Raw genomic sequence first — 23,624 nt, forward strand, 5'->3', positions numbered from 1 at the left:
AGGTCCCAGGGAAGCTTTTCCTGGGTGCCTGAATGTTGATTCCCCTCCCTCTTCCCCAGCCACCGCGGGCCCCGCCCCATACCCCCAGCTTCCCCGGCAAGTCACGAGTTCATTAGCCATCCTCTTCATAGCATGTAAGCTCCATGAGGTCAGGGACTGTTGCCTGATTCTTCCCAAATCCTGTGCACCTGACTGAAGTGAACAGTAAATAGTTACCAACCTGAACTGAATGGAAGATTCTAGAGGTGCAGCAGTTCTGGGGGAAGACAGGTCCAGGTTGCGGTCCCGTGAGCGGCTGGTTAAATGCAGTGGAGGGGGAGGTCCCGGGCCATGAGGCTGGCATGGAATGAAGAGGGCAGAGTGACACACGAGTGGTCCCTGCGGCCGTGGGCCGTGAGAGAATACCAGAAGGCCACAGTGCTCCAGTCTTTAGTGAATGAGAAGTAGGTGCAGCTGTGGGGGTGGGCAGAGGGTGGAGGAGAAAGATGGCAGGACCAAAGCGAGGGAAGAGTTTTCAGGAAGATGGCGCTGGAAAGACAGAGAATGACGGCTTCTAGCTGGTCAATGGTGTTTCGTCTCCACTGGGCTCAGTGGCTTGGGACTTAAAGACCTCTGGGAAGAGTGCCCATGAGAAGGCCTGGTGTGGGGTTAGTCAAGGTTCTACGATGCTCTTGCCCCTGGAGTGAGGAGCCTGGAGTCTCAGAGGGAGTTGTCCATGGCGGGTCTGCAGGTCAACATGCGGGAGCTGCCTTGGGCTGAGCAGTGTGGGGCTGTCTGGTTCTGAACTGGTTGAGACGGCCGCCCTGTTCTCTGGGGTTGGGTGGTCACGGCTCTGGTCTGGCTTGGTGGTCGGGGCCATCTTGTTTCCTGGGGTCGGGTGGCCAGTGGGTGGTTTGGGTGCCCCACCCACACTCTCATTCCTGGGGGACGTCTACTCGTGGCTTATAGCTGCTCCCAGAGAACTGACCTTGACTGAGTGGGACCCATCAACCCTTCCCCACCAGCCCTCCTGCTTGGGGAAGCCTGAAACCAATGACTGACAGTTATGGGAGTTCAAAAATCTGATGCTCTTTACTCTGGGGGGACAATTCTGTGATGGGATTTATGATCCAAAGGCCCCCTCATGCATGGGGCTCAGGCCAAGGCTGAGTTTCCCAGAACACATACCCTGCACAGCTCTACCCTCTCCCTATCCTGCTTCCTTTGTTCTTCTTACCCGCACACAAACTCCTGCCACTGGCCCTGCTTCCAGGGACCCTGACCTAAGACAGGGGTAACTCTCTGATCTTGTCCCATAATCAGGGGTGGGCGTGGAGGCTCTCCAAGGGTCATGGGGGACCTAGCCCCCCACAGATTCAGCTCATTCCTTTGGACTTGGAAGTTCCCCTCTCCTCTCCAGGACAAAGTTTCCTCACCTATAAAAACCTTTAGGCTGGGGGAAGGGATAGAGGTGGGCTGAACTGGGAGTTGGCAAATATACACTGCTGCTGCTGCTGCTGCTGCTACTAAGTCGCTTCAGTCGTGTCTGACTCTGTGCGACCCCATAGACGGCAGCCCACCAGGCTCCCCCACCCCTGGGATTCTCCAGGCAAGAACACTGGAATGGGTTGCCATTTCCTTCTCCAATGCATGAAAGTGAAAACTGAAAGTGAAGTCACTCAGTCGTGTCCGACTCTTAGCGACCCCATGGACTACAGCCCACCAAGCTCCTCCATCCATGGGATTTTCCAGGAAAGAGTACTGGAGTGGGGTGCCATTGCCTTCTCCAAAATATACACTACTATCTAATGAGAATCTACTATATATCACAGGAAACTACTCACTGCTGTGGTGACCTAAATGGGAAGGAAATCCAAAAAGAGGGGATGTATTAATATGTATACATATAACTGATTTACTTTGCTCTACAGCAGAAACTAACACAGCATTGTAAAGCAACTATACTCCAATAAAAATTAATTAAAGAAAAAGAATATGGAACCAATCTTCCATGGATATCAAGGGATGGCTGTATAAACTGTACCCCTAAGGATGTCTTGAACTCATTTAATTATGGTATCCTTCTTATTTCTTTGTCCTAAATGTTCCTAGACTGCTTTTAAAATATGTTCTCAAAAAGAGTTACGCTTAAAAACAACAACAGAAAACTTTCAGTTCAGTCCAGTCGCTCAATTGTTTTTGACTCTTTGAGACCCCATGGACTGCAGCACGCCAGGCTTCCCTGTCCATCACCAACTCCCGAAGCTTGCTCAAACTCATGTCCATGGAGTCGGTGATGCCATCCAACCATCTCATCCTCTGTCGTCCCCTTCTCCTGCCTTCAGTCTTTCCCAGTATCAGGGTCTTTTCCAATGAGTCAGTTCTTCACATCAGGTGGCCAAAATATATTGTAGGCTGGATTAATTAAAGCAGCAACAACAAAACACACAAACAAGGAAACAACACTTTGCTGAACCCCCTGGGCTAGGTGTGGTGGAGGATTCAGACTCAGATAAATGAGACATGGTCCCTTTTGTCAAGCAGCTCATAGACCGTATTTACTCATTTAACAAACATTTGTTGAAGGCAGCTGGGGAGCTGGATGACTCAGCGTCCTATGTGTAAAGGGCTCACAGACCGATGGGGAGAACAGACCCCTCCAATTGGGGGAGAGTGGCTGAGGTGCAGGTGAGGCTGGCACACGGAGGAGGTTAAGGCTGTCTCTGGGGTTTGAGGAAGCGTCCCAGAGGAGGGAGGAAGGGCATTCCAGGCAGAGGGAACAGCATGTCTGAACTCTGGAGGCACGACCCAGCGTGATGTGTCTGGCTGAGGATCCTCAAGCCCTTTGGTGTGTTATTGGTGGTACCAGGAGAAAGGGGGCTTCCCTGGTGTTTCAGACAGTGAAGAATCTGCCTGCTATGCTGGAGACCTGGGTTTGATCCCTGTGTCAGGAAGATCCCCTGGAGAAGGGAATCGCTACTCACTCCAGTATTCTTGCCTGGAGAATTCCATGGACAGAGGAGCCTGGTGGGCTACAGTTCATGGGATCACAAACAGTTGGACACAACTGAGTGACTACCACTTTCACTTTTCAGGAGAGAGGAGGGGGTGTTATGAGGCTGGGGAGGCCAACAGGGCCTGGTGGAGGGCAATGGGGATGGTGGTCGTAGTGGAGGGACTTTCAAAACTGGAGGAGTGATGTTGTTAGATTCGTACACAACCACTCTGTCCTTGTAGAGGAGGGCGGGGGGAGAGGCCCAGTGGGAGGGGTAGGCTGAGGGGTGGGAGAGGAGAGGCAGACTCGGGAAACTTTCAGGGGCTGAAATCAGTGGGATTTGGTGCCACACTGAGATGTGGGCCGTGAGGGGCTGGGAGGTGGGGAGAGGCAGAGGAGGCAAGACCCGTTCTTGGCTCGGACAGCTGGGTGGGTGGCAGTGTGGTTCATGGTGGGGTGTTGGGGGGTGGGTGGGTGGTGATGCTTCAGAAGAGCATCTTTTCTGGGGAAAGATGACGTGGTCAGCTTAGGGGTTGCTGAATGGGAGGCGCCTGGGGGTCTCCCAGAGGGCTGTCCCATGAGTCAGACTGGTGTGGGTGCTGGGACTCAAGCTAGTCCAGCTCGTTTCAGGAGCTGTTGAGGTCTGAGTGGTGTGTGTAGGGTGGAAGGATTGTGTATTCAGTAAAGAGAAATCCCTCAGCCTTCAGGATCCATGAAGAACCTGTCAGCTTGGAGGCACTCCATGGGTCCTGGCCCATGGGGATGGGCCTCTTAAACACACAGGCAGACGCCCCATCCCGGACTCCCTCTCAGCGCTGTCCCACCCACACCAGGCCTTCCCCCTCATCCTTCAAAGGACTCACCCCTGGGTGCCTGTGCTGGGCAGGGTTAGGGAGGCCTGGATGGGTGAGCCATGGGCACTTAGCTGAGGGGCACCAACTCATACTGGCACAGGGTCTCCTAGGATCTCTCTTCCTGCTTTGACCAGCTGGTTGCAGAGTCCAGAGACCACTGGATCAACCTCTGGGCTTCCCATCACCTTGTGGGGGCATGCTCTGTGGGGGAGGGGGTGGTGTGTGTGTGTGTGTGTGTGTGTGTGAAGGTCCATTGTGACCCCCCTCCCCCGCTTTCCTTCCCATCCCTCCCTGTCCCCGATCTGCAAAGTACTGAGAAAATCATATTTATTAAGGACTTGACATACCCTATCGCCATATACAAAAGTCCCCATCAGCTATCAACCTGCCTCCCCCAGGGCTCAGGACCCAGAAACCAAACTGCTTCCTAGCATTGGTCCCTGGGTGGGCGTCTGGAGCTCCACACCTGCCTTCCCCACCTGCCCTGTGGTGGCTTTCTGGAGCAGGCAGACACTCTGGTGGTCTCAGCTGCTGACCTCGCCAGTTATGGAAACCCGCCTGCATCAACCGTGGTCATTTCAGCCTTCATTAGGACAGCGTTCCCATCTTGGGGGTGCTCCCCCGGGGAGAGGGCATACGGTGGACACGCCTCCGGCAGGGGAGCCCGGCGCCGAGACCCCCGGGGTCTGGGGCCAAGGACCTCCAGGCACCTCTTGCCCACCAGGTAGGAGACCTCACCGAGGTTGAGGAGGATGCAGAGGACGGCCGTGGCCACCATGAAGTAGGTGAAGACCTTCTTCTCGGTGGGCCGGGAGATGTAGCAGTCCACGGTGTTGGGGCAGGGCGACTCGGAGCAGGCCACCACCCGGGGCATGTCGTAGTCCTTGTAGAGGCGATGGAAGACGTAGAGGAAGCCCACGTCGACGGCCGCCTTGAAGAGGAGGCTCAGCAGGTAGGTCCACCAGAGCCCGCCCCGCTTCTTGTCCGGGTTGTCGTACAGGGACGGGGCGTGGGGCCCGTGCTTCCGGCGGTGCTTCCGCTCCCGCTCCTGGCGGTAGGCCACGTGCATGACCACGAGCAGCGAGGGGCACGTGACCAGGATGAGCTGCAGGGCCCAGAGGCGCACGTGGGACACGGGAAAGAACTGGTCATAGCAGACGTTGGGGCAGCCCGGCTGCTGGGTGTTGCAGACGAAGTCCTTCTGCTCGTCGTCCCACACCTCCTCGGCCGCCACCACGTAGACCAGCACGCGGAAGATGAAGACCACGGACAGCCAGATGCGGCCCAGCGCCGTGGAGTACTTGTTGACTCCACTCAGCACATCCCGCAGAAACGCCCAATTCATGCTGACCCTGGCCTCGCTTCCCTGAGTGGATGATCTTGGCCCCTGGCGTCACAGGGCTGGAAGAACCTGGAAATGGGCACGTTCGTTAAGGGTGTGATGGGCACATGATTTCACAACCATCGTGTTATCATGTCCACACTGGCCATGACTCGGTGGGGTAGGGATTGCCATCGTCCTAGATTCAGAGGGAGGGAGCTGAAGCCCAGACAGGCACCCGCCCAAGGCGCACGGCTGGAAGTGGCAGAGCTGGTCTTGAGCTTCCATCTTCCAGTTCCAAAATCAGGACATATTTTATTCTAGAAAGTAATAGGTACGCGTGAAAGGTAATCATCCTGTAATGATGTGCCTACCAAGCTCGCTGACTCCAACCTTCAGCTCTACGTGTCACACAGCTTCTAAAGAAACACTAAAAAATGTGGTTTGGATGACCCACTGTTCGTTCAGCTGCCGGGCTGGACCGGGCAGGAGGAGAGGGATGTGTATCTGCTTTATTTTCATTTTTTTCCATACCACATAGCATGCAGAACTTCTCCAGTCAGGGATTGAACCCACGCCCCCTGCAGTGGAAGCCTGGAGTCTTAATCTCTGGACCGCCAGGGAAGTCTGAGGGACCTGTATCTTTATTCTTCAACTTTCTCCAACTGAGCACCGGCCTGAGCCAGGCCCTGTGCAGACCTCAGATAATAGCTACCCTCATCTTTTTTCTGGCTCCAGGAAATCCCCCACCTGACATTCCCTTCTAAAGCAAACAGGCTCTTTGGAATCGCGGCGGCTTGGTACCATCCTGCCACCTCCTGTTTCAGCGCTGGCCCTGAGGGCTGACTGGCCTCAACCCAGTGCGTTCTCTGGAATTCTAAACATTCCAGCCTTTGGGAGGGACTGGGGAAGGGACAGGGGCAAGATTCTGGCATGGTCCTCCCCCCACCATCTACCTTTGCTTTCAGAGACACCTTCCTTCTCCGTCGGCTTGCTGGCTGTTTGCTGCCCATGTGGGCCATTGTGTCATTCAGGCTATGTCCTGCATGCTCCATCCTCCACACCCCTTAGCTGGAGTGCCATCTTGTCCTACTCTGCCTCTGGCTCCTCCCCTGCTCTGACTGAGGAATCAACCATCTTCAGACCTGGTGCCTTTGGGACATTTTCTGAGCACCCTCCTCTATCTGTCCTGGCAGAGTGCCTCATGGGTACTTAAATGGTCTATTTACCTGTTTTCCATGCCAGACTGTCAGCTTCTGGAGGGCAGCCTCTATATCTCATTCATCTCTGATTCCCTGGGACTCAGGACTGAGCCTGGACCAGTGAACACACAGTAGACATTTGTGTGTTCTATGTATGCTCAACCCAATTGAGACCCCACTACTTCCTCATCCTGCCTCTTACTTTATCTCATCTCTAGTCTCCTGTCTTCCCTCTGGCCTGGCAGGACAGTCTTTCCCCTTCCTTCGGGCTTCCCTGGAGTTTCTCCAGAGATCCTGTCTGCCCCTACATCTCCCAAAGCCCACAGCCCTCATCCCTCGGTCCCCTGGGATCCTCAGCCCACCTGGTCTCTGCCTCCCAGCTCAGTCTCCTGCCCGATTTGGTCCTCACCTTGCTTGGTTCTAGCAGCCACTCTCCTGTCCCTGGGCTGGCGTGTCTGCCCGTCTGCCTGGGGATCTCCTGGAGGCAGATTTTGTTCCTCACTCCCTTGCTGGGTGGGGCTTTCTGAACTAGTGAGCCAAACGGGAGTGACCGGGTGGGCAGGCAGGCAGGCAGGCAGGTGGGCGGACTTCCCGGGCACATGTTCAGGGCAAACACCTGTGGCTCTTTTCCGCTGGCCCACGCCTTCTCTGCAGCTCAGTGGGCATGGCTGGGTCTGGCTCGCCATGCTGACAGGTATATGGGTGAAGCTGCCTGAGCAGACGCTGGAGCCTGGTATGTTCATGGTTGGGCCCACGTTAGCACCAAATGGCATTTTTCCTGCCCCTGCCTCCCATGCCATTGCCTAAATGTCACTGTCCTCTTGTCCCTAGGCCCCTCTCCTACCCATTTCTCTGGAAGCCTGGTGCTGAGACCCTCAGCAGCTCACATCTATGGAAAGGGGCAACCTTGATTCAGCCCAGGATTGCACTGCCCCTCCTCCTGCTCCCTGCTTCTGGCAGGACATATCTGAGTGGTGGTGAGAAGTAGGGGTGGGAGGGCCTACCCATCCACCTACCCTCCGTTCCTTTTGATAAGGCACCGATTTCTATCCACCCACTCTCCGTTCCTCTTGATAAGGCACCGCTGTCCAGGTGGAGACAAGGAATGCAGATTGCAGCATGAAATTCTCCAGCTGGCATGGGGCCAGGCACAGCCTCCCAGTCCACCCTCCATGGGCCTGGGCTTCTGGGGAAGTAAGAGCCTGACCCAGTGGGGGCTGCAGAGGGGCCTTGGGCCTGGGATAGGGAAGGTTAATGTGCAGCCAGGGAGGGGCTCCCCTGTTTCATTTCCCACAAGCATTTATAGAGCACTTCCTAATACCAGTGATTAACGTTTATGTGGCCTTTTACAGCCGGCTAACCTCGTCCGAAGTCGTGAGCTCATCCCACCTCACAGCCATCCCACCGGCTTGATATTATTAACCCACTTTGGAGAGGAGCTGCAGTTGCTCTCCCAGAGTCCCAGTGGAACTTGGGTTCAAAGTCAAGTGTTATGACTAGAAGTCTATGAACTTTCCCCTGAGACACACAACTGCTTATTCACTAAGCTTCATTCTCTTTGCAGACAACCCATGGGCCTAAAACTGCAACTGGGGATAAAGGCTAGACTTGACCCAGAGCAAGGAGCATGACCCCCCAGGAGTGCTGGGGTCCTCTTGCAGCTGCTGCTAAGTCACGTCAGTCCTTACCTGGCTAGATCAAGTGCAGCCCTGTGCAGGGGCGAAAAGTTGATGAAAGGAGTCATTAAAGCTCGCCAAGGTTGAAGGAGCAAAGGTCACCTTGAATCAGTGAATGAATTGAATTTTATTATGCCCTGACCATGGACCCCACACTTTGGAGGCATGTGCATGAATATTCTCTTATTAAACCCCTCCTCACAGTGCCAGGCTTGTTCAGCAGGGCTCATCATCTCCACTGTATAGAAAAGGAAACCGAGGTTCAGCTCCGGGTGGTAACTTGAGCAAGATCACACAGCTGGTGTAGGTGGCAGGAACTTGGGGAGAAAGGACTTGAACCCAGGCCACCTGACTCTCCCTCTTGGCTGCCCCTACTCTCAGCTCAGCACTCCCACCCGCAAGGCTGCACCTTGGCTCCCAGGTCCTTCCAACCCAGGCCTGATCAGGCAGCCCCTCACAGCATGGTTTTCTTCACATGGTCTTGAGGGTGGTCTGGTAGGAGTGGAGGGGGAACATCTGAGCCCAGAAAGATGAGGTCGCCTGAGAGGAGATCACCCTGTTTGGAAGAAGAGGTGACCCAGTCCAGGCGGTGGTCCAGGCTCTCAGACCAGGCTTTCCTGGCCGCCAGGCACTCCCGGCATCTCTTGCTCACCAGGTAGGCTAGCTCCACCAGGTTGAGGATGATGCAGATGAGGGCCGTGATCACCATGAAGAGAGTGAAGATGTTCTTTTCCTCGGGCTTGGAGATGAAGCAGTCCACCACGTTGGGACACGGGGCCGCGTGGCACTTGACCACGCGGGGGAGGGTGTATCTGGGGTAGATGGAGTGGAACACGTAGAGGAATGTGGCATCCACGCCGGCCTTGAACACCAGGCTGCAGATGTATGTCCACCAGAGCCCTCCCCGCTTCTTGCCGGGGTCCAGGTAGAGGCGCCCGCCGTCCTTCCCGACGGCCTCTTGGTGCTTCTTCTCCCGGGCCTGGCGGTAGGCCACGTGCATGACCACGAGCAGCGAGGGGCACGTGACCAGGATGAGCTGCAGGGCCCAGAGGCGCACGTGGGACACGGGGAAGAACTCGTCGAAGCACACGTTGGAGCAGCCCGGCTGGCGAGTGTCGCAGTCGAAGTCGCTGTGGTCGTCGCTCCACACTCGCTCGGCCGTCACCAGGTACACCAGCACGCGGAAGATGAAGACCAGGGACAGCCAGATGCGCCCGAAGGCTGTGGAGTACTTATTGGCCCCGCTCAGGAGCCCCTCGAAGACCCCCCAGTTCATGGTGGCCCCCGGCGTCGGCGGCTACTGGGGAGAGAGGATGATGGTCATTTCCCACGTTTAGAGAGCACTCCCTCTCCCTGCTTTATAGAAATGGGTCATCAGCTTTGATCCTCATGGCCATGGCAGAGCTGGGCTCTGTCCTCGTCCCCTTTACAGACAGGGGAACTAAGGTTCAGAGGGGTTATGCAGGGTCACACCTGATCAGGTGCAGAGGTGGGCCTGGAGCACAGGTAATTCAGCCCAGAACCGACTCTCCCCCATAAAAGTGAGCGAAGCCATCTGCTCCTCCCAGGGCTTAAGGGGGTGGCTAATGCCACCTTCCCTGTCTGTCCTAACCCTGGCCCTTCCCCCTCCACAGTGGTCCAGATTTTGGAATGACTTTTTTTCCCTTTCTGAGCACGGCTCTATCCCACCTTAGGCAGCCTCTTCCCAAGGGGAACCTGTTCTGTGTCTTTTACTCGGCTTGGGAGATGGGGGCTAAAGAGAAGGTTGGAACCTTGTCCCCAAACTCCCATCTGGTCTAACATTAGAAATATCCAGACAGCTGTCCTGCTCATGTGTGACTCATTTGAAGCAAGGCCAATGGCAAACCAGCTGAAACTAAAAGAATGGAACATTGATTCTCTTTGTATGTTAGGCTTCAAAGAGGAGCCTCGTGTTCTTGTGCTTCCCAAACTGGCATTCCATGGAACCCTGGCACGGGCTCAGTGGCCTGGCAACAGAAGCAAAGAGAAGGATTCCATGTTTAAGAAAGGTAGGCAAGCACTGTGTTCAGTGCAAAGTTAAACAGGTCCCTTTGCTTGACCCTGTGATTACATTCACATTATGAATAAGGGGTCAGAATAGGTTGCACTGCACCAACTCTTTTGATCACAGAACCTTTTCTTTTTGTTATCTTGTCGGACAGCCTTGTCAAGACACCAAAATGAGAAATGCCACTCTGGTCAGTTCTACCGGTGAGTTTGTGAGCACACAGGAATCCGATTTACCTCCAATTAGGCAACGTGACTATGGTTCAGAGTGAGGAGTGCCTGTGTGTGCTCTTGGAAACTCTCTGTCTGGTTCCTGGGGGGCCCACTGATGCATGCAGCATGGTCTTACCACCCTGGGCTCCCCAGAACCTCAGGGAGCCTGTCTGCACAGCCTCCTGCTTTAAGGGGTTCCTGCTGCCATTTCCAAGCCTGCTCCAGATCGGAGGTCACCATGCTGTTCTCCCCTCCACGCCCCCTGCCCCATATTATCTGAGCACTTGGCATGAATCAATACAGCAACTGTACAAAAGGGTACAGGTTTTATTTCCCGTTTATAGATGTGGAAGGTGGTTAGCACAAAGGTTAGTTCATTTGCCCACAGTGACACAGATGGTAAGCAGCAGAGCTGGGATTTGAACCCAGGCAGGCTAGCTTCGTGGCCCACACTCTGGGTCTGGGCTGCTTTCCTCAGGTTTTGGGAAGCTGCCTGATGTGCGCACTCCCTGTCCCAGCCCCACAGATCCCCAGGGAGGGAGGCTGGAGTGACTCTGCCCCCTACCCTGTCTCTCTGCTGTCCTGTCTATACCACCTACAACTTGAACGTGGGGCCCCTGCTCTGAATCTCCCGCTGGTCTCTGTTCAGTCCTGCCTGAGGTGGGTGGAACCCCTGGCAGCTTCTCAGGGAACATCTGAGGAGGCTCCAACCCAGGGGCTCCCTGCCCAGCCCAACCCAGAGCGGGGGTGGGGTTTCGCAGGCCCAGGCAGGGATGCCCCACCTGCTCAGCTCCTGGCCCCTCTGTGAGCCCCTCTCCCACTCAGTCTTCGGCTCCCACCTCTGCTCACAGCTGAGGAGAAAGGGGGAGAACCCAGAGCAGGGGCGGGTGGGGCCCTGCCCTTCTTCACCATCAGGATGGTCATGTGCCCCGGCCACTCCCCTGACTCGCAGTCGGCGAAGTCTTCCCACAGCTGGGTGTGCCCAGGGCACCTCTGGACACCTCTTACCTGAGTGGCTACTCCTCAGGGCTCTCTGGGCGCTGGGTCCTGGCCGCCAGCACTCCAACTTGGTGGGCAGCCGGCACTCATGTCAGAACCAGGGAGGGTGTTTGGGAAAACCTAGGACAGAGCCTGCAGATTTCGGCAGGCAGCCTGGGTGTGCCACGGGCCAGGGGGAGGAGCAGCTGTGCCGGGAACTGCCATTGGCTGGGCCCCCAGGACTGCCTCTCCTGAGGCCCAGGAGACTTATGGTTGCCCTCCTTTCAGGGCGCTGAGCCTAAAAATCCTGGCATCCTCTTGGGGACAACCACAGGTCCACTCTGACCCCCGGCTTGTCTTCTCATCCCTGGCCTTGTGTGGGAGGAGCCAAGGCCTGTCCTCTCCAGAAATTCCTTCTGATTCTTCCTGGGACTCTATGGGCTGCTCCAGACTCTCCTCCCTCTCCTGTCACTCCTCAGGGCCTTTCATTCTCACGGCTTCAGTGAGCTGTGGAACTGAGTCCCAAATTCTGTCTCCAGCCCACATGCTTTTGCCTATCAACAGCCCCAACCTGGATGCCTTCCCCTCACCTTTCTCCTCGCCTGGCCTACTGTTCTAAGAAGTTTTCCCTGATTGTGCAGGCTTAGGGCCTCATCTTGGGGCTTCCACGGCCCTGAGCTTTCACATTATCATCGGATGGCATTGGAATAGTTGAACTTGCTCCAGGTGGGACTCACCTGTTGAATGAGCAAATCAGTCCCCACCAATGGACATTTTTTAGGGGCTTGTCATTAGCAAGACGCAACACAGATCAGCCCCAGACCCTCAGGAACTCACCCACTTGGCCTTAATTACCAGCTGATAAGTCCAGCACGAGCTGCACAGCTTCTTACGACTGCACAGATGTCAGGGAACAGTCACTAGGCCCAGGCTCCCATTGCTGCTGGAATCTACTTCAGTCTTTGCACCCTGACACTGAGCGCATAAGGGCTTACACAGAAAGTCAACCTCTCCCCTACATACACAGCCCCATCTCTCCCCAAAATATGTACACTGAGCCCCTCCCCAACCCCTGCGCAGCTGCCTGTCCTTCACTCTCCACCCCTGGCCCTGAGGAGCTACTCTCTACCCCATTCTTTAAATTCAAGAATCATTCCTGAGATTTGGCTCTGAGCCAGGTGCTGTGTTTGGCGCTAGGTTACCTGGATAAAGAGAAGATCAGGAGTGGTTGGCTAAGTCTCTTCAGTTGTGTCTGACTCTTTGTGACCCCATGGACTGCAGCCTGCCAGGCTCTTCTGTCCATGGGACTCTCCAGGCAAGAACACTGGAGTGGGTTGCCACGCCCTCCTCCCCCAGGGGATCTTCCCGACCCAGGGACTGAACTAACGTCTCTTGTGTCTCCTGTGTTGGCAGGCGGGTTCTTTACCAATAGCACCCCCTGGCACACAGATGGGCCCAGGGACACACAGGTATAAGGATGTCCTTGAGGGCGAGCTCCAGTAGAAGGGACTCGGGGTGGGCAAGTCCTGTCCAGAGCAGGTGCCTCCCTGTCTAACGGGGCAGGCAGACGAAGGAAGTGCCTGACTGCAGGGGCGTCTGCATCTGGGTCTCACTCCCCTACTGGAGCTCAAGCGCCCCTACATGTGGGTCCACAGCCCTGCATCTGGAATCTCACACCCCTGGACTTGAGTCTCACCTCTGGCACGTTCAGGTCTCTTTCTCGGGTGTACACTGAGATGTCTCGTGCCCTGTGAGGACAGTGTGTGCCGTGCAGGGTGGTGGCTTTGTGGCCTGAATCCGGCCTGGCCGCTGCCTCTCCGTGCTGGGCGTCAGCTCCCTGTCTGTGCAGTGTGACCGTAGCACCACCTACCTCGGAGGGTTGGCATGAGGATTAGCCCAGCCAACAGAGGCACAGTGCCAGACAGTGCCCGGCACAGAGGAGGCCCTTCCTGCCACTGCCTCTGGCGTGTGAACTGCCTGCACACGCCTAGCATGTGGTGGGTCCCCATACGGCTCCCCCCGACCCCACTCTTCACCTCCTCTCCCTGAGACGAAGGAAGGCAGAGAAAGGATGGGAGACAGATGACTCACCAGAGAAAATTTCACAGGATGGATGATAACTTTGGGATAAAAAGATAAAACCTGGGTCAGGCAGTGACTGTTGGGGAGTGGGGAGGGTAGGCAGGGCATACCCTGGAGGGTTTCTCATTAGTGCCTGGATGCAGCCTGTTGGGTTAGATTCTAAGATGTTCTTTATCAGCAGGTCACATGGGCCTGAATTCAATGAATGATGTGTCTGAGATCCACAAACACTGCAGGTCCATAGCAAGTGTCGCATATCCCACATGCTCTTACACACAGGCCACACCGTGGGCCCAGTGCTACACACGTGAGGGGCAGTGCTGGACCCTGGATGCCTAGTATGGGGCCTGTTAGGTACCATGTTAGGCCTCCGCTTACGTTTATGGAATGAATGATGTGTGAAGCGCATGCACTCTGCAAAGAGAGAGACACACACAACTACCCGCCTCTGCATTCTTCCTCCAAGCTATCACCAAGTATAGGAGAGAGGAGACACGTGCATAGATTGGGCATGACATTGTGGGCAGAGCTGTAAGAGACATGGAACAGAGAGGGGAGTGTCAAGTTCTGCCAGAGGAAGACCCAGACAAGCTGACATTTAAGCTGGGTCTTGAAGGATGTGTAGGAATTCACCAAAAGGCGACAAGGAGGAAAGGCCTTTGAGGCAGAGGGCTTAGAGCCTGCAGTGAAAGATGATGGAAAAGCTTTGGAGAGTGGGTTGGAGGAGGGAGTGGTGGGTGTAAGGCGAGTGCAGAGAAAAAGAGAGCAAGCCGGGCAGTCAAGCAAGAAAAGGAAATTTATTAGCGGGAAGAGAGAGGGTGACTGGCTCTTAAGGAGAACCAGTGCCCTCCCTTTCTGACGGAGTCCTTAGACCCCACCCATGAAAAGCTGTCTGAGATCACGTAGCCAGAGGCCTAGAATCTGGTGATCTCGCAGCTTTGAGAAGATAGGCGCCAGTGAGATAACAGGATGCCATTTGGGCAATTTGGTCAGTCTCACAGGTCACTGTGATTTATTCTTTGCTTGCTTGCTTGTGAGGTTGACATAACGAGCCATCTTATCAATAAGACCCCATGTGGGCCCTATCAGTGGTGGCGCTAAAAAGCAAGGATGTTCTGGACCAAGAAAGGTCTGGAACACTCTGCTAAGTGGTCTGGATTATGTCTTGTGCAGAGGGAGGCCTCGGGGAAGGAAGGAGGCTGCGTGATCAGATTACTATGGCCAGTCCTCATTCTTTGTGGTAGTTATGTTCTGTACGTCACCACAAACACTGAATTAGCAAATCAAGAGACTTTGCCAGCAGGGGAAATATAGGGTATGGTTCCCGAGAGCCTCGGACCACAACATTTTCATCAACTGATCAATATATAACCGTGTTTTATGTGTGTCTCTCTTGAAAGATGCCTTACTTATATACAGCGTTGAGTCATTAATGTTGAACTCATAGCCAACAGCACTATAACTTACTCCTGAACAAAGCTCATCCTTCTATCCTTTTTTTATTTTTGGCCTTGGTGTGTAGGATCTTAGTTCTGCAACCAGGGATTGAACCTGTGCCCCTCTGCAGTGGAAGCACAGTGTCTTAACCGCCGGAACCAAATATCCCCGAACAAAACTCATCTAACACTGGTATTTTCTCCCCAAGGCCCATCACAACCTTCCTGTGCTTGGGAATACCAGACAACTTTCAGTGCCACACTTGGGGGCCAGTTTAAACAGCAGAATCACCTCCACAAGCACAAAAATGAGAAAAAATAGCAACCAATCGACCTCCCATGGGACATTGGTTTACAGTATCAGCTGAAACTGGAAGACAAAGCATCTGCTTGTTCAACCTCAGCTGGGACCTCGCACGTCAGGCGACCCAAGCGTTCCCTGCTCTGTGCCTGTCCAAGATGACAGCGAAGGCGTCACGAGTATTGATTTTGAGGTTAAACAAGTAAATTTTAGTGACTCGATGAACTCACCCATATGCAATCTGTAAACAATGATGATTGTATGTGTAGAAAGCTCCCTCTGTGTGAGAGAAGAGGCATGTGAGACCAGTTAAAAAAAAAACAAAACAAGTTTACAGAGGGAGAGCAGGTTGTTGGAGGTGGGGAGGGGAAGATGATGGGGAAGTTCTTCCCGGATGTTCGGGAGTCAGTGGGTTCAGTGTTCCATGTGTTGGATGAGAGCGTGTGGAGGGCGGTCACTTGGACTGTTCATAGCCAGCAGCTGGAAGTAATAGCTGGGGAGGTACTTTGGGGGTTCCCAGCCCCAAGGAGGTGGTGGGTGCCACTGGAGTGGACCAGGTGGCTTTGGGAGAGTGTGTGGAGTGAGAAGAGATGATGGTCCAGGCAGAGCTCTCAGGAGCACTGACATTTTAGGAAGCAGATCATAAAGATGCTCTTGGAGGAGAAAGCACAGTCAGGGCGGGCGGAGGAGGAAACCTAGGGTCAGAGAGGCTGGTCAGGTCCCTGGGGACTTTTGCTAGAGGGATTTCTGCAGAGTGATGGGGATGGAAGCCAGAAAGCAGTGGGTGGAAAGTGCAGACTGCATGTGTTCAGGAATCTGGCAAGTGAGGGAGAAAGGCAGGGGGCGTCAGGGCTGGAGAAGGGCTTGTTCCTTCTGGGGAGATGGGGACAGACGTCAAAGGAGCTGCTGCAGAGCCATTGCCCTGCAAATAGACCCGCCACCCTCTCCCCTCCCCACTCTGCTCTTTCTTGGCTCCCTGGCTCCTACTCTGCCCTCTGTGTTCGCCCAGTTCTTAGCCCAGGCATTCCCGACTCTTGTCATCACCTCTGACATGTTCCTCTGGCTTGACTGACCCCTACCTGTTCTCCCAGTTAATGGGTGTAGGGTAGGGGAGAGCAGAAGTCTTTTCTGGTGACCAGTTATCCCCCCAGGCTCCCTTCTGAATGCACAGGCACCAGGACCTGATACCCCACCAGTTACCTATTAAAACTGCTATTCCTAACAGCGAGCATACTTTGGGTCCTGGAGTAACAAGCTAGGTCAGCCTGTGGGGCCAAGGCGGTGTCTTTTCACTTCCCACTCAGGAGGTGGGGAGGTTGGGTGATGGGGTAATAATGTCAGTTTCATCACTGGATGCCTCCTCTGTGCCAGAAACTGGGCCAAGCACTCTAAATGCATCAGGCGTGTAACACTGCCCACTCTTCCCTCACCCCTCTCTAAGATGTTGCCCACTTGCAGCAGTCATCTTTGGAAAACATGGTAAAACAGGCCTTAAAGTGTTCCAGGTCTTTCAGTCTCCCTCCATGTCTTGAAATAAAAAAATCTCTTATTGCTGGACTTCCCTGGTGGTCCAGTGGTTACGAATCTGCCTGGCAATACAGGGGACATGGGTTCAAGCCTGGTCTGGGGAGACCACACGTGTGATGGGGCAACCAAATCTGTGCTCTGTAACTGCTGAAGCCCAGATACTCTAGAGCCTGTGCTCCACAAAGAGAGAAGCCACTGAGAGGAGAAGCCCCTGCAGCAACGAAGCCCAACCAAAAATAAATAAAAAATCTCCTGGTGGCTAATACGGCCTGTAAAATCTTGAGCCACCTGGCCTCTGCCACTCTTTGTTCCCTTCTGTGTTTGTGCTTTAGCACCGTGGCCTTCTTTTAGTTCTTAGAATGGAGGAATTTCTTTGTTATCTCAGGGCCTTTGCACATACCTTAATGTTCTTTCTTCGTTTTCTCTGAGGAAAGGTGCAGTGACCCACAACAGACTGAGCCAGACCTGCCTGTGAGTGTTTGAGGGCCTCCTGTGGATGCATGGGTCAGCTGTCGCCTGCTGCAGGGACAAAGGTGCCAGCAGCAGCAGTCTTGGGAGGCTGGCACAAGTCCTCTTGGAGGTTGCCAACCGCCCTCCCATAGAGCCTGTAGGCATGAATCTGAGCAAACTCTGGAAGACAGTGAAGGACAGGGAATCCTGGTGTGCTGCAGTCCATGGGGTCTAAACAACAACAAAACAAGAGCTTGTAGACCCTGGGATTGGGTTGCCTCAGGCCAAACAACTAACAGGGAGGGAGCACAGCAGACACTGGATTAAAAATTTACTGAGCATGGCCTTGTGCACCAGAGCAAGACCCAATTTTCCCCTTAGTCCCCTCCCATCAGGAAGCTTGCACAAGCCTCTTATCCTCATCTATCAGACAGAAGAAGCAAGAACTACAATCCACAGACTCCAGAATGAAAACTATAATCACAGAAGGCTAACCAAAATTATCATAGCCTTGTGCAACCCTATGAAGCTATGAGCCATGCCATAGATGGACGGGTCATAATGGAGAGTTCTCTGGAGAAGGGATGACAAACCACTCCAGTATTCTTGCCTTGAGAGTCCCATGAACAGTATGAAAAGGCAAAAAGATATGACACTGGAAGACGAGCACCCCAGGTTGGTAGGTGTCCAATATGCTCCTGCGGAAGAACAGAGAAATAACTCCAGAAAGAAGGAAGGGGCTGGGTCAAGGCACAAAGGATGTGCCTGGTGGTGAAAGGAAGGTCTGATGATGTAAAGAACTTGCATGTGTGCTAAGTTGCTTCAGTTGTGTCCAACTCTTTGCGATCTATGAACTGTAGCCCATCAGGCTCCTCTGTCCATGAGATTCTCCAGGCAAGAATACTGGAGTGGGTTTCCATGCCTTCCTCTGGGGATCCTCCTGACCTAGGGATTGAAATTACCTCTCCTGTGGTTCCTGCCTTAGAGCCAGATTCCTTACCACTGAACCAACAGGGATGCCAAATACCTTTAGTTTCTCCGTAAGAGGAAGTCAATATTCAGTAATTAATGTTTCGGTGTCTTATTTGGGAATGACCCAGCTATTCGATAAACTTCGCTTACTTAATTTAGTGTAACTCCAGAATTTCAAGTTACAAAAATCTGGAGAGAATATTTTAGACATATTTCTAAAGCATAATCATTCTTAACAGTTTATCTAAAAGCTTTCTCGTTTACATTTTCTTTCCTTAAAAGTTTCTTTATGTGGAATTGGGCCACCACCCACTGGCGGGTGTGTCATTTAGCCTTCAGTTTCAGTCAGTTCAGTCTCTCAGTCATGCCCCAGTCTTTGCGACCCCAGTGACTGCGGCACGCAAGGCTTCCCTGTCCATCACCAACTCCCGGAGCCTACTCAAACTCATGTCCATTGAGTCAGTGATGCCATCCAACCATCTCATCCTCTGCTGTCCCCTTCTCCTCCTGCCTTCAATCTTTCCCAGCATCAGGGTCTTTTCAAATGAGTCAGTTCTTCCCATCAGGTGGCCAAAGTATTGGAGTTTCAGCTTCAGCATCAGTCCTGCCAATGAATATTCAGGATTGACTTCCTTTAGGATGGAATGGGTGGATCTCCTTCCAGTTCAAGGGACTCTCAAGAGTCTTCTCCAACACCACAGTTCAAAAGCATCAATTCTTTGGTGCTCAGCTTTCTTTATAGTCCAACTCTCACATCCATACATGACTACTGGAAAAACCATAGCTCTGACTAGATGGACCTTTGTTGGCGAAGTAATGTCTCTGCTCTTTCATCTGCTGTCTAGGTTGGTCATAGCTTTTCTTCCAAGGAGCAAGCGTCTTTTAATTTCATGGCTACAGTCACCATCTGCAAGGATTTTAGAGCCCAGAAAAATAAAGTCTGTCACTGTTTCCATTGTTTCTCCATCTATTTGCCATGAAGTGATGGGACCACATGCCATGATCTTAGTTTTCTGAATGTCGAGTTTTAAGCCAATTTTTTCACTCTCCTCTTTCAGTTTCATCAAGAGGTTCTTTAGTTCTTCTTTGCTTTCTGCCATAAAGGTGGTGTCATCTGAATATCTGAAGTTATTGATATTTCTCCCAGCAATCCTAATTCCAGCTTGTGCTTCATCCAGCTTGGAATTTTGCATGATGTACTCTGCATATAAGTTAAATAAGCAGGGTGACAATATACAGCCTTGATGTACTCCTTTCCCTATTTGGAACAAGTCCGATGTTCCATTTCCAGTTCTAACTGTTGCTTCCTGATCTGCATACAGATTTCTCAGGAGGCAGGTCACGTGGTCTGGTATTCCCATCTCTTGAAGAATTTTCCACAGTTTGTTGTGATCCACACAGTCAAAGGCTTTGGCATAGTCAATAAGCAGAAGTAGATGTTTTTCTGGAACTCTCTCGCTTTTTCAATGATCCAACGGTGGCAATTTGGTCTCTGGTTCCTCTGCCTTTTCTAAATCCAGCTTGAACATCTGGAAGTTCACGGTTCGTGTACTGTTGAAGCCTGGCTTGGAGAATTTTGAGCATTACTTTGCTAGCATGTGAGATGAGTGCAATTGTGTGCTAGTTTGAACATTCTTTGGCATTGCCTTTCTTTGGGATTGGAGTGAAAACTGACCTTTTCCAGTCCTGTGGTCACTGCTGAGTTTTCCAGATTTGCTGGTATATTGAGTGCAGCACTTTCATAGCGTCATCTTTTACGATTTGAAATAGCTCAACTGGAATTCCATCACCTCCACTAGCTTTGTTCCTAGTGATGCTTCTTAAGGTCCACTTGACTTTGCATTCCAGGATATCTGGCTCTAGGTGAGTGATCACACACCATCGTGATTGTCTGGGTCATGAAGATCTTTTTTGTATCATTCTTCTGCGTATTCTTGCCACCTCTTCTTAATATCTTCTGCTTTCTGGTAGGTGCATACCATTTCTGTCCTTTATTGTGCCCATCTTTGCATGAAATGTTCCCTTGATATCTCTAATTTTCTTGAAGAGATCTCTAGTCTTTCCCCTCTATTTCTTTGCATTGATCACTGAGGAAGGCTTTCTTACCTCTCCTTGCTATTCTTTAGAACTCTGCATTCAAATGGGTATATCTTTCCTTTTCTCCTATGCCTTTAGCTTCTCTTCTTTTCTCAGCTATTTGTAAGGCATCTTCAGACAACCATTTTGCCTTTTTGCATTTCTTTTTCTTGGGGATGGTTTTGATCACTGCCTCCCGTACAATGTCATGAACCTCTGTCCGTAGTTCTTCAGGCACTCTGTCTATCAGATCTAATCCCTTGAATCTATTTGTCACTTCCAGTGTATAACTGTAAGGGATTTGATTTAGGTCATATGTGAGTGGTCTAGTGGTTTTGCCTACTTTCTTCAATTTAAGTCTGAATTTGGCAATAAGGGGTTCATGTTCTGAGCCACAGTCAGCTCCAGGTCATATTTTTGCTGACTGTATAGAACTTCTCCATCTTTAGCTACAAAGAATATAATCAATCTGATTATCACCATGTGGTGATGTCCATGTGTAGTCTTCTTTTGTATTGTTGGAAGAGGGTGTTTGCTATGAACAGAGTGTTCTCTTGGCAAAATTCTGTTAGCCTTTACCCTGCTTCATTTTGTACTCCAAGGCCAAGTTTGCCTGTTATTCCCAGTATCACTTGACTTCCTACACTTGCATTCTAGTCTCCTATAATGAAAAGGACATCTTTTTTGGGTGTTAGTTTCACTGATTCCTAAAATATCGATGTTCACTCTTGCCATCTCCTGTTTGATCACTTCCAATTTGCCTTGATTCATGGACCTAACATTCCAGGTTCCTATGCAATATTGCTCTTTACAGCACTGGACTTTACTTCCATCACCAGTCACATCCACAACTGGGTGTTGTTTTTGCTTTGGCTCTGTTTCTTCATTCTTTCTGGAGTTATTTCTCCACTCTTCTCCAACAGCATATTGGGCACCTACCGACCTGGGGAGTTCATATTTCAGTGTCCTATCTTTTTGCCTTTTCATACTGTTCATGCGGTTCTCAAGGCAAGAATACTGAAGTGGTTTGCCATTCCCTTCTCCAGTGGACCATGTTTTGTCAGAACTCTCCACCATGACCTGTCCATCTTGGGTGGCCCTACTCCACATGGCTCATAGTTTCATTGAGTTAGACAAGGCTGTGGTCCATGTGATCAGTTTGGTTAGTTTTCTGTGATTGTGGTTTTCCATCTGTCTGTCCTCTGATGGATAAGGATAAGAGGCTTATGGAAGCTTTCTGATGGGAGAGACTGACTGAGGGGGAAACTGGGTCTTGTTCTGATGGGTGGGGCCATGCTCAGTAAATCTTTAATCCAATTTTCTGTTGATGGGCGGGGGCTGTATTCCCTCCCTGTTGTTTGACCTCAGGCCAAACTATGGTGGAGGTGATGAAGATAATGGCGACCCCCTTCAAAAACTAAGTGATCCCCTTCACTTAGCTTGCCGATGTGTTATAAAGAATGTATACTGAGGCTCAAGGACTAGTCCACCATCTTGGACTGATTTGCTTCTAATTAATCCATTTCATGTCCTCAGGCTACCTCGTTCCTTCAAAGTTTGTGCCCTGCCCCTTCCCTCCTATTTCACCCCCCACCCCCCACCCCCAGAGATTTTACTCCCATACTCTTATTGGAAGCAGAGGGGTGATGTCCATCTTATGTAACTGCTTCAAGGCTGAGTAGGGGTGTGGACTCTGCCTGTCAGGGAGTAAAAATCTCTGGACTGTGCTCTAGGGGTCCCAAGGGCAAGATAGTTTCTGATTTTAGTCAGTATGGGCTAGAACCTTTGCATAAACATCACCTTGATGAGGAGCTATTGTAACTGCTTCTACGCCTTTCTATGAATCGTTCTGAAAATGAAAGTCTTCTCTGGTGGCTCAGATGGTAAAGAATCTGCCCATGATGCTAGAGACCTGGGTTTGATACCTGGGTTGGGAAGATCGCCTGGAGAAGGGAATGACAACCCACTCCAGTGTTCTGGACTGGAGAATTCCGTAGACAGAGGGGCCTGGCAAGCTACAGGCCATGAGATCACAAACAGTCAAACACGACTGAGTGATTAACACTTTCACTTTCCTTGATAATGAAACACTTTTTGTAACAGCATCAGAGTACAAAAAGGTATGGTTAAACATCTGATTAATTGATAAAGAAACTTGGTTACAGTAGCCAGAATTATGAATGATCACATTTAACATACAAAATAATTCTAGCTAAGTGTTTCTCTTTAAGACAACTTGGGGGCCATCTAATATATCCCAAAGCTAGCTGGAAACCAAAAGAACTGTAATTAAAATTTGATATTGGGAAGCTTGTCAAAAAGTTTTAAAACACTTGGTTAAGATCATCAGTCACTGTGAGACAAGACACATTCCTTAACCAAAGTAACCACAGATCTCAAAAGCAAATAATACAAATCACTTAAAGGCAAAGAAACTCATATGGTCTGTCATCAAAAACAGTGTTTCAAGAATACTTGAGAGAAGCCAAATCCAGTCTTGTTCTAGTCCATTTCTAACAAAAAATCCATTTATCCAACTAAGCTCGGTCCAATCTCAGAGAATCCCGATCATGCAAAATTCAATATCTTATTTCTTACATCTTCTACTGAAAAACACATCTTACTTTTCTTACAAGTTTTTTTTTTTTTTAATGTTGAATTACTTTTCTTGTTGACAAATCTGTAAAAGATGGAATAAGGTCTTATTTGACCTCTAGTACACCTGGGTACAACAATAATATTATACTTAACACTGATAACTCTAAGGACATTTCTATATTAATCAAACCAACAAGTTTAAGCCACCTTCAATAGCAGATATCAGTTCAGTACTGAATATTTCCCAGATCATGGGTCCTAAAATTTATCTTGGCCAATTTTTAAGTGCTTACTTTCAAGTCAGTTAAAATAGTCCATTTACAAGTTAACTTTTACATAAAGACTGAACGAGAAATCTCAATTTTTTCCTCTTGAGTTCAAAAGGCTTTTTCCCATTCCCTACTCTGTTTATTTTTTTCTCCTGAGGGTCTGGGCACAGGGAGAGAAATATCAGTTGCTTTTCATGGAGGCATAGTTGAAGATCTCTTGGTCTTGTAAAAATACCCTGAAGGAGTGGTGGCTTTAAGATGGAACCAAACAAAGCTGGCCAAAGAGGGAAAATCCCAACCACTCTTTCACCACAGGCAGAGCCTGAAGCAACAGGGAGGGTTTCCTGGTATTGTCACATGTGAGCCCTGTCTTGTTACTAAAATTTACCACAGTCATTTTAAGTACTGCCATATACATCAACAAACAAACAATATCAAGTATTAATCTGATACTGAATATTTCCCAGTTCACATGAACCTGAAATCCTTTAGCTTAATTTCTCTTGCACTTAGAATTGTTTGATTTTTAAGTGCCTACCTCCCAGTGGTAAAGAATCTGCCTGCCAATGCAGGAGACTCAAGAGATATGGGTTTGATCCCTGGGTCAGGAAGATACTCTGGAGAAGGGAATGGCAACCCACTCCAGTATTTTTCCTGGAGAATTCCA

At 51.1% G+C, this 23,624-nt stretch overlaps 2 protein-coding genes across 2 annotated transcripts; both read right to left on the bottom strand.

Moving 5' to 3' along the window:
* Positions 1 to 4,138: 4,138 nt before the first annotated feature.
* On the bottom strand, positions 4,139 to 6,822 carry GJB4 (gap junction protein beta 4). Its single transcript, XM_040231760.1, has 2 exons — positions 6,761 to 6,822; positions 4,139 to 5,239 (listed from the first exon to the last, which is right to left on the bottom strand). The coding sequence occupies exon 2, from the start codon at positions 5,171 to 5,173 to the stop codon at positions 4,373 to 4,375; it is 801 nt and encodes a 266-aa protein (XP_040087694.1). The 5' UTR covers positions 5,174 to 5,239; positions 6,761 to 6,822; the 3' UTR covers positions 4,139 to 4,372.
* A 1,288-nt stretch (positions 6,823 to 8,110) lies between these two features.
* GJB5 (gap junction protein beta 5) lies at positions 8,111 to 11,412 on the bottom strand. The gene is made up of 2 exons (XM_040231761.1): positions 11,277 to 11,412; positions 8,111 to 9,327 (listed from the first exon to the last, which is right to left on the bottom strand). Exon 2 carries the CDS (start codon positions 9,301 to 9,303, stop codon positions 8,482 to 8,484), a length of 822 nt encoding a protein of 273 aa, XP_040087695.1. The 5' UTR covers positions 9,304 to 9,327; positions 11,277 to 11,412; the 3' UTR covers positions 8,111 to 8,481.
* Positions 11,413 to 23,624: the final 12,212 nt, after the last annotated feature.

The sequence above is a fragment of the Oryx dammah genome, unplaced genomic scaffold (genome assembly GCF_014754425.2).
Source record: "Oryx dammah isolate SB20612 unplaced genomic scaffold, SCBI_Odam_1.1 HiC_scaffold_28, whole genome shotgun sequence".
NCBI lineage: Eukaryota > Metazoa > Chordata > Mammalia > Artiodactyla > Bovidae > Oryx > Oryx dammah.

Bases quoted from the DNA above. Each gene is read 5' to 3' on its own strand.
- GJB4 (XM_040231760.1), bottom strand. From the start codon at position 5,173: ATGAATTGGGCGTTTCTGCGGGATGTGCTGAGTGGAGTCAACAAGTAC.
- GJB5 (XM_040231761.1), bottom strand. From the start codon at position 9,303: ATGAACTGGGGGGTCTTCGAGGGGCTCCTGAGCGGGGCCAATAAGTAC.